The sequence below is a fragment of the Paroedura picta genome, chromosome 2 (assembly GCF_049243985.1).
Source record: "Paroedura picta isolate Pp20150507F chromosome 2, Ppicta_v3.0, whole genome shotgun sequence".
NCBI lineage: Eukaryota > Metazoa > Chordata > Lepidosauria > Squamata > Gekkonidae > Paroedura > Paroedura picta.
In genome coordinates, this window is record NC_135370.1 from 3625767 (window position 1) to 3641195 (window position 15429).

Genomic DNA, 15429 nt, shown 5'->3' on the forward strand with positions numbered 1-15429 from the left:
TTTGAATTAATTTTATCCCATTGGTTCTGGTCCATCCCTCCAGGGCAAGGGAGCCCCTCACTAATGTGCCATCTTTCCTAAGGATGTAGAGGCCACTTTGTCCATAATTGAGACACATCCCAGTTCCAACAAACGTGTTGCAGTCTGCATGCAGAGTCTCAGCCTGAGCAAAGAGCAGCTAGGAACTTGTCAGTGAGCAAAATGCTTACTTTTCAGAAAGAAAGAAGCAGGCACGCATGTCTTTGTAGGCCATGTCAGGCCCCCTCTGGATTAATTTTATATTTTGTTCACAAGGGGCTCAGGAAGACTTCCCACAATGCGAAAACGTCACTCCGCTGAGTGAAATCCAAATCAGGCTCCCAGAGGCGAAACAGCCAAGGCGTCTTTGTGGGCACTGCCTGAAGCTGAGGAGCATGTGCAGGGCGCCACCGATGTGGAGCTGATAACGTGAAAGCAAAGCATCCGTGGGATGAAGGCGAGTGTCAGAGCCCCACCGATTGTTACCCCAAGTGCTCGAAATGTTTGAAAACTGAAATGCTCTCTAATAATACACACAACAAAGCGGAACCGCTGGTTCCTCCTTCGCCAATCTCTAAACGTTAAGATTTCATTAAATCTTTAGTCGCAATGACAAATGTTGAAGGCGCCTGGCTGAACTAATTACCCGACTGCTGTTCTCGGAAACCCAAGGGCTGCATTCAGACGTCACACCAAGCCACAATTAGGGAAGGCACCGTGGCTCAGGGTAGGCAATCTGTTGGCCACTTGGAGGCCACTTGGAGGCTTCGGCGTCCGAAGCGGCCATTCCCGCCCAAAGCAGCCAGCACCACGGCGCTGGCTGCTTCAGGTGGGAAGGGCCCCTTCAGACCCCGAAGCAGCCAACCTGAAGGTCCCAGGTCCAGTCCCTGACAGAAGGTGCCTGGTGATCAAACCACAACAACTTCCTGTGGCATCTGAACGGAGAGGAAAGAGAAGCCGTAGAAAGGCAGGGCGCCTCCAATAAGCTGCATCCTTGCCCACTGAGGGAAACTTTATTGGATATTAAGGACTGGCAAAGTCTTAATATCCTTAAAGTTAGCAGAGTGCCTTGATGAGGCAAGTAACGCTGTGGGAGGCAGAGGGCGTGTGGAGTGAAAACATCCAACAAAGAAAGACGCGTTCACCAACGTGGTACTTAATTAATATAACAACTATTTAATAAAGAACTTAATACCACATACTTAGAGGTAAAGATAAGGTTCCTATTCTGTTCTAAATAGCTGGGTGGAGAGAGATGCTTGAGGCACCTCCCTGCCATCATGTCGCTTGCTGTTTGCACCCCCACGAGACATCGCACAGAGAGCTGTTTTCCAACAAACTTAACCTGCATTTCAGCTTTGCCCGACACCTCAGTACAAGCTGCATAAGGCAGGGGTAGTCAACCTGTGGTCCTCCAGATGTCCATTTGCCAGCATTCGCTGGCAGGGGCTTCTGGGAATTGTAGTCCATGGACATCTGGAGGACCACAGGTTGACTACCCCACCATGGAGGAGCCCCTGGTATAGTTTTTTCATGGATTCATAGGAGGAGGGGAGCTAGGATGTTACTGAGTCAGCTTGACCTGAGTCAGCTTGGCACAAAGCCTGGGCAACAGGCTATCTCAAACACTTTCCATGGGAACAGAGGAGCCTGCCTTTGCCTTGGGAAAACAGGGAAATAGCCACCTTCTTTGGTGTTGCTTTCTCTTGGGGGGGGGGGGGTGGAGACTCCTGGGTCTGTTGATCAGTGTAATGCTTATCAAATCAGTTCCAACAAGAAGAATCCTGAGCTTCGTATTGCTATCTCTGTAAATTGCCTTTGCTGCCTTGCCTAGTGTGCCCATTGGGGAAGTTAACAGGGATCTGACACAGGGTTCTGCTGGCTCTGGCCTTGCCCTGTGCCTTTAGGGCAGGGACAGCCAGAGCGTGGCTCTCCAGATGGTCCATGGACTACAGTTACCATGAGCCCCTTGCCAGCGCTGGTATTGTAGTCCATGGTCATCTGGAGAGCCCTAGTTTGGCCACCGCTGCTTCAGGGCTCCAGGAAGGGCCCGTAGTCTGTGATCTCTTCTTTGCACTAGCTGTATGGATCTATCGGGTTCCAAAAGGGAGACTGCAGCTTCCCTCCCTCGACCGGATCCTGCTTTTAACACCGCTCACAAACACTGCTGATGTATTCCAGAGAGACTTCTTGCTGCATAAATAGATTTTTGGAAGTTGGCATGATTTTTTCCCCATTCTTTTGTAAAGTTTGATTTCTTTTCAAGGCAAGCAGTTGTTCATCCTCTGCACCTGAAATTTGTTTTCCTCACTCCGTTCCCAGCTTTTATAAGGCGATCTGATCAAACCCATATTTTAAAATACATGTATTTATAGACGGGAGAATAGTTTGCCTCCGAAGTGTGATCTTTCTTGCAAATGGGGAGAAAATTGTGGCCTTTTTTTTAATATTGCTTTATCAGTTTCTTTTTTTATTACTGATGACTTCATTCTGTTTGAATGCAATGCTTTGGTTTCTTTGGGGTAAACTAATAGATTATGTATGCGATATTTGCCCAGCCCTGATTGAATTCATCTGGCGAGTTTGAATGTGGTTCATATATTCATGTAATTGTCAGGAGCCAAGTTGAAATGCAGAACTGTTAAATGATCAGGCATCACAGTCATTTCACATTTCTTGGGTCTTAAAGGAGGGGCTTGGGGGGGGGAGGTTACTCAGTTCATATTTCTAACCCAAATTAGACTTAGGGTTTTTTCTTTTTAAGGCAGTACTTTTAACAGTATTAGTGTGGACAGTGATTGAGAAAGATCCATCAAAAGCTATGCCTGGGGTTTTATGTTGGTTGGATAAATTGGGCCACACTGTCAAGTCCTGCATTTGTCGGATAAATAGCTCTTTCTTTCCTTCGGAAGAATCCGGCTCTTTCTTTAACGTGGAACTTTGTAGCTCTGGCCCGCTCTACGTTGCAGGTAATCTGCAGGAGAAAAGTCACCAAATTCATCCTAAACCATACCACAGTTTGATTTCACTTCATCCGTAGTATGGGCCAGGTGATGCGTATCCGCCAGCAAATCCCGCCCAACGTGTCCCTTCACGGATTTGCTGGACCCCCTTCCTCCGTCCCCCTAAGGCAGGGGTAGTCAAACTGCGGCCCTCCAGATGTCCATGGACTACAATTCCCATGAGCCCCCTGCCAGCATTCGCTGGCAGGGGGCTCCTGGGACTTGTAGTCCATGGACATCTGGAGGGCCGCAGTTTGACTACCCCTGCCCTAAGCCTTCCGCTAAGCACCACTTCTGGCAGCCTGTAGCCCTGACACGGAGGCAGGAAACAGTATCCCGGCAGCCCAGGGTCTGAAAAAAACAGGGCATGGAATTTTAATGGAAGAGAGGGCATTAGCCAGCTGGACAAAGCCCCTTTCAGGGACCCGTTGAGTGCGGGAAATATTCTAGGTCAAAAATGCTATTCATGTAGTGAAATTTCTGACATTAGCAGATGGAGGTTGTTTTGTTTGGTTATAGTTAGATAATGCACCCCTCGCGTTTCTCCATTTTACCCTTTCAACCCTTTTTGCGTGAGGAATATCAGGCCGTGGGTGGGTGTGACCGGCCCAAGGAGACTCAGTCTGCTTCCGCAGCAGAACGGGGATTCGAATCCGAGTCTCCAGGCTCCTCATCTGGCACTCTAGCCACTACCTCTTGCTGGCTCTCAGTCTCCACTGATATATTGGCTTCATTGTAGTCCAGTTTGTGCCCAGAAGTGCAAGGCAGATGACAGTCGTCCAGCAGACCCAGGGGATAACGAGACATGCCTCACACTCCTTCCTGCACCCTTGGTGAGCCCAGACTACAGTTCCTTCAGGCCTTTGCAGTTGTTTGCCCATGTTTCCCACAGGGGAACTGCTTCTAAAAAAAGGGGAGCCCAGGCAGTGCAGGGGGAAGGAGGGGTCCTGCCTCCCCCGCCCCTGCAGTTTTCTCACCCCAAAACAGCACCAAAGGGGAGTCACTTTGCCAGTGTTGCTGCCCCACATGCATGGACAGACTCCATGGGGAGCAGCAGAATCAGTGAAATAACACCCCTCCCTCCATGCAGTTTAGATGCTAGAAAACTGTTGAGGGGGAGACAGACCCCTCCCCTCCCCATGGTGCCATTCCAAGCCCATTTAGGCTCTCCTTTTTTAAAGAACGGCGACCTCTAATCTGGAGAGCCGGGCTTGATTCCCCACTCCTCCTCCGCATGCAGCCAGCTGGGTGACCTTGGGCCAGTCCCAATTCTCTCTGTGCTCTTTCAGCCCTGCTCTTTGCTCCTGTGGCATAGCTTTCTTTTTTCACACAAGAGTACCATGTACCGTTGGAGTCAGTGTAGAATACATTGCAAGCAGTAACAGGTAAGAAATATACAATCGACTGAAGAGCTTACGTTTCCCCTTTCCTAAGCGACGCAGAATCACATCTCCCACTGTTTGAATGCAAGGAAACCAGTATCCCGTATAAAGGTTGTTTTTTTCTGGCTTTCAAAAAGTGGGAGTTGTGTTTCCAAGTGAAGAAAATCAGTCAATTGTTTTAGAAAAATCACGGTTTGATTCTATGGGATTCCATGAAGCACATGATGAGTAAATCGTGTATTAAATCGTGTATCTCCATGATAGTCTATTTGCATGGTCTGTGTGAACCTCTAGTATGTCTACATTCTCACCCTCCATCTTCCCCCTCCCCAACCTCTTTCTCCCTATATAAAACATGCCTCTCTCCCTCGATATTTAATCTCCACATTTGGGCAGACGTAGGAAATGTATATGGTATCCATAAATGTCACTGTGAATCAAATTAGTTTAATATCCTTATGTTGAAACCCCCAGAAGACAGGAAATATAAATCTTGGCCCAGCTAACTGTATGGTTTCTTTTTCCTTCCTTCATTTTTTTCATTTTTTGACTCCACAAATATAGAGTGAGTTGAACATAACTATAATTTAAAAATGCTGCACATCAGACGCCACAAGCGTTACCGTCTCTCTCATCCCGGGAGCTGCCTTTCAACCTTTCCCACAAACTACCTCCACAGTGTAGGTGTGGCCAAGGGTTGAAAGAAGACGACGGAAGGCCAGAGGCCCTGAGTGGGCCAAGGTAGCACAATTAGGTGGGATGGGAAGAGGCGGCTAAAGGAACAGGTGAAGGGGGGTTCATGAAGCCACCGGCCCACCTGGCAGTTACTGCCGTCAAACTGGGAAGTTTGATAGACAAAATAATGGGTCTTGAGTTGCAGTAGGAAAAATGGCTTTTCTTCATGCACATGTAAGGGGAACCGATTCCTGCCAGGTCTTCACTGGTTTCCAGGTGCCTTCACCATAGCCTTGGCAGCTTGCTCAACAGTCAAAATGAAGAGCAAGATCGATTCTGGCCTTGCAGATTAATAAACCTTCTTTTTATTCAGTCCCTTATATTATCTTTTAGTTCTTATAATTCAATTGGTAAAGCCAAAACAGGTCCCAGGTTATCCCATTTTCTGTCTGAATAAAAAGAAGCTTTAGTATTCTGCAACACCAAAGTCAATCTTGTTTTTAATTTTGGTTCTCTTAGGATCAACGGACCTTCTGTTGGTTAGTTCATCAGTGGCAGGTAATAAATTTAAAATGTACACAAGCCCAAATAAATACCAGATTGTATTTCTTGAATCTGTGATTTGAGGACAGACGGTCCAACAGTGGGCCCGTCTGTGGATGCTTAAGTCTGCAGGTTGGGCCCCTCACTGGCTAAAAACAGATTCCCCCAGTTTGCTGCAAAACCTGAAAAAAATTAACAGGCACATTGTAGGGGCTTTAGGTACCCCCCCCCAAAAAAAAATAAAGTGTTGTCTTTACACATGCGTCCACTAACCTACTTCTGGCAATGGTGACGGGGACAGGGAGACCCAGCAGGTTTGCCAACAGCCCAGATTGGGCCAGCCCCTGGAACGCCCGCCTCCAGAAGCCGGCTGTGAGATGCTCAGCCAGCCTCATGGCCAGATGCTGCCTGGCCACCAAGGAGGGCGCTCCCGCGGTGCCCTGCCTCAGCCGCAGATCAATCCGGCCGCTCGGCTGCTGCATGCCAGGGAGACTGGCTGCGGCACCAGTACCCCAGCTGCCAGCACGAGGACCAGATCGACCGCTGCGTGCCATGCCAGCTGACTGTGGGGCTGCCGGCCCAGCCGCAAGGCGGAACGGAAGCTAGGACAGTGGTGGCCCCCTCTGGGGGGGGGGCCTGCTAGCGCTTGTTGCATTCCTGGATGCAACAGGCCTTCAGACTAGTAAGTTAATAAAAGTGTGTAGGGAACATGTTGAACATAGTGGCAACTTGAGGTAGCAGAAGAGGACAGAGTGAGGCAATGGAAAGCTCTGGGGAGACCCATCTCTAGGCAGGGAGTGGAGTTTTCCAGGAATTAATCCTGATCCCCAGACTACAGACACCAGTTCCCCTTGAGCAGGGCTGCACGAACATTGTATTGTTACACCATGTAAACAAGGTATTGATAAACAGCAGTGCAGAACTTAACCTGGGCTATCCAAAACTCAAATTTTCACTGCAACCAAAGCTGAACATTTGCACCTAAAAACTAATATCTGTCACATGCTCAAGTCTACAGAAGACAAAATACATTCAGAAGCATATGTTACATTTGCTTCTTTATCCAGTGACCGTCCAGCTGGGGGGACTGCGGACCGCATCCAGAAGCTGCGGAAGGAATACCATCAGGCGAGGCGAGAAGGTTTACCTTTCTACGAGGAGGAGGAAGGCCGAGGAAGACCAGCTGATTATGATCAACACTGGGTAGGTGCCTGGGGGAAGGGTCAGCAGTGGGCGTACATTCAGCATTCACTAAAAGATCTGATTGTGCGTTTTGAAGAATCTATTGGAAAATGTGGGCCTTGATAGGCATTTTTATTTGTTTGTTTATTTATTTATTTATTACATTTGTATACTGCCCTCCCCCGAGGCTCAGGGTTCACATGGAATGTCAACAACATATTGAACTTGTTTCTACGTCAGATAAAATATAATTCAGTACAACTGTGGTAACAACAATTACGATAGCAGATAACAGATTACCAAGAAAACGATCAACAGGTCCATGGTTCGGTTCAGGTATATGGATTCCTGGGGGGGGGGGGGTCAGGGGCCCAGCAGGGTTGCAGATTCGGGTCAGCCTCAACCAAATGCACGGGAAAGCTGAAGTTGCCCATAGGTGGGTTTGCTTGTCCCTTCAGCTGGTTTCATTTTCAACTGGGCGAATGGCCATACAGACTTGGGAAAAGGCAAAAATGAGCCTCACCGTTGCTTCTATCACGGCAGTAAATGGAAGTCTGTTGTAAGATGTGGAATGTTCTAGCCCTTTTCTTTCTTTAATATGCTGTGTCAGGTTGAAGACATTCTGGTATCTTTGAACTCCTCCCTTTCTGAACAAGTGTTGTTTGGCTTCTCCAAGCCTGAAGCCGTGTTAAGAATGCCTCTTTGATCATCACTTAGGCAACATCTAATTTAGATCAGGGGTAGTCAAACTGTGGCCCTCCAGATGTCCATGGACTACGATTCCTATGAGCCCCTGACAGCATTTGCTGGCAGGGGCTCATGGGAACTGTAGTCCATGGACATCTGGAGGGCCACAGTTTGACTACCCCTGATTTAGATGTTGTATTTATATGCCACCCCATCCCTGTTGGCTTGGGGCGCTTAACAACATTTAAAGCAATGCAGGATAACAGTAAAACCATACAGATCTTTCATAACACCGCCTCCTGTGGGGATTACTTAGGGGGTGGAGTGGTTCCTATCACTGGGTGGCTCCAGTGGGTGGTTCCCGTTGAGAGATGAGCATTTCCTGATGAGGATACCTGGCTTTTATTATGTGTTGTTGTTTGTCTTTCCCTGACCTTGAAAGCTCCTGGGGATGGGACTAGGAGCCAAGACGCTCCGGGGTGGGGTGGGGCCTCCTCGCCTTCTCCCAGCCACGGCAGACCAGCCCGCGACCAGGAGAACACCCCAGGTCGCGGCCCAGATCCCCAGGAAGCCTTCGCCCTGCGAAGGCTTCCCCAGGGACTGGCCGCTAGCACCCATTTTATTCCCCAATAAAATGGGCTTTATTCCTAGTTGAGTTATAAAATGTAAATTATAATGTTATGGGTCTTTTCTTCCCTCTCCTTTCTTCTTAAAAGCTATCTTCTAGAAAAATATTAATTTTTTCTTTGTTTTGTATTATAAAACAGTAGCTTCATGTTTTTAAGAAATAGCAGTTCTGTAATATGCAGTGTATTACTTTTAAATAAAAAACATTTTATTTATATATAAAGTTAAAACCAGTATGGGGCTATTTCAGGCTGCAGTATAAAAATGTTTCCACTTTTGTTTTGTTCTAACTATGCCTAAGAGTGGGTAGAAGATTCCCTTCTACACACCATAATGGTTGTATTTGGACTATGGGGAAAACTGCCAGGTAATCTTTCCCATTCAGAAAGCCCCATCTAAAATTAATCTTCACCTTTGTTAACAGGAGAGTTATCATGTTTTCTTTGCCTGACAGGGACCCTAGAGTTCCAATTAACACTTGAGACCCATTCAAATGATGGAGGGGGAGGGTCTTGTGCCTTCACCTGGCCATTCCCAGCTGCAACTGGATACATGTTTTCACCAGATGCAGCCTAGCCTAATTGATAAATCTCCATAATACTTCTTGTACTCCATCTTCAGAAAGACCTGGTACCATTCAGATTTCCATCCTGTGGAACATCTGTGTCCTCCCCTCCCCATTTGATTGGCCATGGGCCTGCCAAAGAGGGCTGGTGAGCTGATAGATGTTTAATCTACTCTTACTAATACGGAGGCTTTGTGAGTAGTCAATGTAATACAGTCTTTGACTGCCAGTTGGATTTGGCAAATATTTAGAAAAAAATCAGCGCTGTTCTTTTAAAAAAAAAAATCAAAACTCCATTCTCTGTGCTGTGTTCATGAAGACAAAAATGTCCCTGTCCCCAAGGTATATGTTTACAGAATAATTGATACCCTAGCAAATAATCCAGACCTGGTCAGTGTAGCTTTGGGGAAAGGCCTAGGATTCCCATTTCTTATCAGACTTTGAAGGGTTTTATTACCTTGCTGGGGAAGCTCAGGCTTATGGCCCCAGATAGGCTCCAAGAGATGCACAAAGGTCCCTTCTGGGTAATCCCCTTTAAGCCATTTCTATTAGGTGTAATACCTTAAGATGACTGATTCCCAAGGCTATCTGTTTTCAGTGAGAGAGGTTGTTAATCAAAACACCCAGATAGCATTAAAGCTTTCAATCACTCTGAATACCAGAAACCTCAAGATTGTTTCCATTCCTCATTCAAATATATTTGTACTAACATTAATTCTGTAGGCCTCATGCATGGCTCCTCTTCGCCACAGAAAAGTTATTTTACATTCCTCTCCTGATCTCTCCCCCCTGGTGCAGTTCTGGTTATCCCCTACGTGACTTGATCTGGAAAGATGTCCAAAAAACTAACCTGCTTGTGGAACAAGCCATGTATAAGTCTTTTTTTTCTTAATACAACAAAAACAGGTCCCTTGTCTTTATTAAAATACAAACATACCTAAAAGAGAAAGGGCAAATGTATATGTCACTTATCCAGAGACTTGCTCAAGGCAAAATATCCTTCATTTAAAAGAAAATTCCCACTTTCCTCCTTTTATCAATTTTTTCCGAGAACTGACAGTTCTTAACTATCATTAGAGGGTCATGAATCAGTGACAGAGTGTTTCCTTTGGGAGTAGATACTTCAGAAAAAAGGTGCATACTAATTTTAAGTCCAAATTTTGAAACGGGAACCATTTTGGTATTTGGAATTTTGGGGAGTGTTATTACTAGCTTAGGGTTGGGGGATATTTTTTTTGTTAATGAAAAATTGGGTCAATTAGTTTTGTAATTTGCTCAATTTACATTGCAATTCTTAAAAAAGGAGACATCAAAGACTGCAGCAACTATTAGATCATTGCATTAACTTCTTGTGCAGGTAAATTGACACTCAAAATATTACAGCAAAGACCGTTACCATACATTGAACCAGAAAGGCAAGATGTTCAAGCTGGATTCAGAAAAGGCAGAGGCACTAGAGATCGTATTGCAAATTTATGTTGGATACTGGCACATACCAGAGGATTTCAGAAGTAAATCAGTTTGTGCTCTGTAAAGTACAGCAAAGCTCTTATCTGTGTGAATCATGAAAGCTATGACTGGTTTTAAAATACAGCATTTAATTGTTTTGATGCGCAACCTGTACTGCAGGCTACTATTAGGACACAGTATGGAAGGACAAAACGATTTTCAGTTAGCAAAGGGGTCAGACAAGGATGTATTTTATATCATCTCTTCAAACCGTATGTCGAACATATAAATAAAGCTGGATGAAGGTGGAGTGAAAACTGGTGGAAGGAACAGTAATAATTTGAGATATTAGTAGTCAGGAGGCTGCCTGAAATTCCAGATGGGCCCCCTCATTTGATCCCAAAGTTCAGAATGAAGAAGAGCTGTTTTTTATACCCTGCTTTTCACTACCCAGAGGAGCCCCAAAGCGGCTTACAAACAACCTTTTCCTGCCTCTCTCCACAACAGATACCCAGTGTGGTAGGTGGGTCTGAGAGACCTCTAAGAGAACTGCTATGCAAGAACAGCTCTAAGAGAACTAGGACTAACCCAAGGTCACCCAGGTGGCTGCATGTAGAGGAGTGGGGAATCAAATCCAACTGGAGTCCACCTCTCTTAATTGCTGCACCACTCTGGATCCCCAAGATTTATAGATCACCCTTCGGTAGGCAGGATGCCCCTCCCCGCTTTAAGAATATCTGGTTTACAGCAACAGTTTGATGAAGAAGCTCTTTCTGGATAAGGTTGAATGCTTGAATGACCGCTCCATAACACCAAACAATCTGCACGTCAGGGACAGAGGATGTAAACATCTGGTTCCCTGGCTGATCTGCTGTATATAATGCCTGAATCGACTTTTCCCTCCTCCTTGATCAGAAATCTTGGCTGCAGCAGCTCCGGATTTGTTTGTTTGCCTGTTTGTTTCTGGGCCTTTCTTTGGTACCCAGCCCTTCATTCTCCCTGGTGCTGCTTTTCCTGCTTTCCTAACCCACATGCTTTAACTCTGCCACAAGGGCCCATTTCCGAATTTTGCTTCAGGTGATTCAATTTCCTTGCCAGACAGGAAGACGATCCCAGATGGGGCAGGATTCTCGTAGCTGGCTCTTCACTGCAGATGCTGAATCCAGCTGTGAACAGAAGAAAAAGCCCTTTCTCATTGCACGACTGTTTCATATCTTCTTGTTCGGATGGAGCCCCCCCCCCTCCCATGTGACTAACAACCTTGTGATCACTCACAGACAGGCTTTCTGACTTAAACTTGGATCCTGGGGCAAACACAGGCTGGAGCAACAGCTGACTTCTCTCCTCGAAGAGTGAATCAAAGCTGATTCCATAATTGTGATTAAATTGGAATCTTACCATCAGCTACATTTTCCCAGGTCTTTGTTCTACGGAAAGCTGCTGACACCGAGACAGGAGGAAATCCTGCTGCAAAGGGCTTTCTCTTTCCTTTTTTTTCTTTTCCCTGTGTGAGAGATTCACGAGGGGAAATGCAGCTGGTGACCTCCTTGTATCCATACCGTTAATCCCAGAGAAATTCTCCCTGTGTTCTTGTCTGTTCACAAAGTGGCTTAAGCCAGCTTTCCTTTCTAATGGGTAGCAGCTGCCGGCATCACAGCAATCAGATTGGCTGGTGGGTGTCCGCGCTGAGATCCAGGCTCACTCACAAATGGAGGTGCCTCTCAATTGAATGCATTGTATTCACAGGTGTATGTGCAGATGTGTGCATGTATAACGTATGTACAGAGACACGTGCACATATAATCTGTCAGCTCCTGGACTCATTCATGATGGGCCATTGAATCCAGAGATGTTTTACAGATGCGTCCGCCATGCTTCATGTGTTCCAGATCTCTTTCATTTGTCAGCCTTTCTTCCCACTTTTCTGTTGTGTTTGCTCCTTCTCCATTTTTGAGGCCTCCCGTCATCGTCTTTCCCCCCTTTTTGTCTTCTGGACCATTTCTACCTTGTCGGTTCAGAGAGAGATGCAATTAAGGGAGTGACTTCTAACAGCAGGCCTGGTTCTTCTCCATGATGTATGTTTTAGCTTGTGATCTTATTTTAGTTTACTTTTTGGCTCATCTCTATATGTAAAAACAGGAAGAAGCTGAAACGAAAAACCTAGTATTTGCTTAAAAAAATTCAAGACAGTTTTTCTGGTAAGAATGCAAGTTTCTAGTGTGGAGTCAACATCCGTCTTTCTGTGCACCAATAATGAAGTAACGATTTAAGTCAGGATTTGCTCCCAGATTGTGTTTTAAAGTAAAACACAGAATTTCCTGCTAATTTCATCATATTTATTCCTAGTCACTTGGACTCCTATCAAATGGAAAACACACAAAATAGCAACTTGAGGGTACACCGCAGCCTTGGTATATCCAAGTGTCTATGCAGGGCTATAATCAGAACATTCCAAGCTCAAAGAAGCATCCCCAATTCAGTGATTTATTATTTATTAGTTTGTACACCACTTTCCTCCTCAAGAAGTACCCAAAGCATCTTGTGACCTCCTTTCCCCACTCCTCCATTTCATCCTCCCAGCAGCCCCATGAGATGTGTTAGGCTGAGGGAGAGGGGGCCTGGCCCAAGGTCCCCCCGCAAGCTTTGGCGGCAGAGTAGGGAATCAGAACAGGCTCTCCCAAATTCTAGTCCAGTGTTCCAGCCAGTACACTATGCTGGCCCTGTCCTCAGGAGGGGGCTCCTAGCAGGGAATTTTAGGTCATCAGGATGAACTGCATGGACAACTTGTCTGTCTACTTCAGCGTTTCTCACCTTTTTTACCATTGAGAAACCCCTGAAACATTTTTTGTGCTGCAAGAAACCCCAGAATATGGTTGGGAAGCAGAGCTGTGTAGATGCCCACCCACAGCCCCTCCCTTTCCCACCCTCTCCTGGCCCATCATTGGCCTAATTAATGCACGTGCGCGCACACATACACACACACATTCAGAAAACCCTCCCACGGCCACGAAACCCTGAGAAAGCCTGGTCTACATATAACACCTTTCTAAAAGGTGAAACCTCCTCCAAGAAACTGAGCCCTAGGAGCACCTGGATTCAGTCCCCAGGTCTTCCTTCTGTGTTTTCAGTGCTGTCAAGTACCTTCCGACCTATGGTCAACCTATGAATGAGTGACCTCCAAAGCATCCTATCACTAACAGCTTTGCTCGGGTCTTAGAGCAGGGGTAGTCCAACTGCGGCCCTCCAGATGCCCGTGGACTACAATTCCCATGAGCCCCTGCCAGCATTTTCTGGCATGAGCTCATGGGAACTGTAGTCCATGGACATCTGGAGGGCTGCAGTTTGACTACCCCTGTCTTAAAGACTGAAGACCGGGGCTTCCTCGATTGGTCAATCCATCTCCTGTTGAATCTTCCTCTTCTCCTGCTGTCTTCAACTTCTCCAAGCACGATTGTCTTTTCTGATTCTTCTTTTCTCATAAGAGCACAGAAGTACGATAGCCTCAGCTTGGTCATTCTAGGGGAGTTCAGGCTTCATTTGATCTAGAACCCATGCATTGGTCTTTTTGGTGGGTCCATAAAACCCTCTTCCAGTAGCACATTTCAATTGGATCAACTTTTTCCCTGTCCGTTTTCTTCATGGTCCAACTTCCACACACACACGTGGTAAAGGGAGCACTGTGGTATGAAATGCATCAGTCCTCATCGCCAGAGATACATGTCACAATGGAGTGGCCTTGCCTGCCCTGGCCCAAGGATCTGGGCTTTCTTAAAGGGGATATACAACAGGGATCCCCAGCAGCCCCACACTTCTTTTATTGAGCAGGAGCTTCAGCATAATGAAATCACAAACATGTCCTCTCCCAAATTCTTATTTGGATCCTTTGCATCCCATCTTGCACCTATGCCATAAGGCAGGGGTAGTCAAACTGCGGCCCTCCAGATGTCCGTGGACTACAATTCCCAGGAGCCCCTGCCAGCATTCGCTGGCAGGGGCTCCTGGGAATTGTAGTCCACGGACATCTGGAGGGCCGCAGTTTGACTACCCCTGCCATAAGGTAATGCCATATAATGAACCGTCATAAAATGAAAAACCCCAAGGTATACCCCCCAGCAAACTGAAACCAAAGGGCAGTGAGTGGATCCAGAGGGCCACTGTTTAGCATTCACCCTGCCCCTCATTGGTGTTCAAGGCAGCCACGGTGTCAAGGGAAAGAAGATGCCCTGGCTCCTGGCTCCTGCTCAGCTGGTTTCTGAATAACTAGGAATTAGTAATCTCGGCCCGAATTGCTTCACAGATCTTATGCACAGATCTGGTTACTTATAATCTCAGGCCTGTCCTTCGTCGTGGCATTAATTTCCTCCCTCGCACTTATCTTTTGGTCTTTGAGGACTGCATAAAACAGAGTAATTGTGCCGTTCTTCACGGGTAGGCATGGACGCGGGCAGCATGACAATTCCCTTGTATAATGCCTTGTTTACATCCAGCCTCATAACTTCTTTTCCCTTCCTCTTTTGCAAGTAAGATTCGCACTGTTGATAAATAACATCTTTAAACAAAAATAACCACGTGTTTGGTTATTTGATCCCCCTCCCTCGGCTGTTCCTGGGGTCAGGGCTGCACAGCCTGGCCTAAATGCATGGCCTGCCAACAGATTTTGGATGGATACGTGCTCCTAAGGCATTGAGGTTTGTCAGTACCCGAGTAAAGGTTTCCAGAAGGAGCAGTGCCTTGCTCGTTTGCGGTAAAAGCCGAGGAGTTGACTGTGTCTCTGGCACCCATCCAGACCTCCAAAAAAGAAGTTCAGCGAGAAAAAGAAGCCTGAGTCCTGCATTATTTTTTCCATAATGTGTCAAAAGGTTCTGTGCTTGCTTTGGACTCAGAAAGGAGCTCTTTGTGCATTTAATGAGCAATTAAGTTCAGCTTCAGGATGTTGAGTTTAGAGCAGGTTAGGCTACCCAGAACCACAGACATTTATTTTGGATTATGTTGGGCTGGGCCCCCGCCCCAAGAAAAAAAGCATTCCAAGTCACAGTAATGGCATTCCTGTCTTCTTGAGCAATGGGGGAAATGACAGATTTATGTCACAGGGGAGCCCACCGCAAGACTGTGCTGTGAATTCCAACCTTTCCAATGCTGTCTGGCTGGTAAATTCAGTCGGACAAACCCTATTCCTTTCCCTTTGTTCCCCTTTAACTAGTTTTTTAGGGAAGCCACAGTGAAACCTGAACTTCTGCAATGTGCCCCAGCAGTTTGCCTTTTAATGCAAATATTCTTAGACTGGTTTTGCCCTAAAGTG

General features: G+C 46.4%; 1 protein-coding gene across 2 annotated transcripts in view; it reads left to right on the plus strand.

Annotated features, from left to right (window-relative positions):
- Positions 1-15429, plus strand: part of PARD3B (par-3 family cell polarity regulator beta) — a 719005-nt gene that overhangs the window by 613056 nt on the left and 90520 nt on the right. For both annotated transcript variants that reach the window (XM_077319230.1, XM_077319231.1), the window contains exon 21: positions 6688-6823. In XM_077319230.1, the coding sequence (XP_077175345.1) occupies positions 6688-6823 (136 nt within the window). The remainder of the gene's footprint in view (positions 1-6687; positions 6824-15429) is intronic.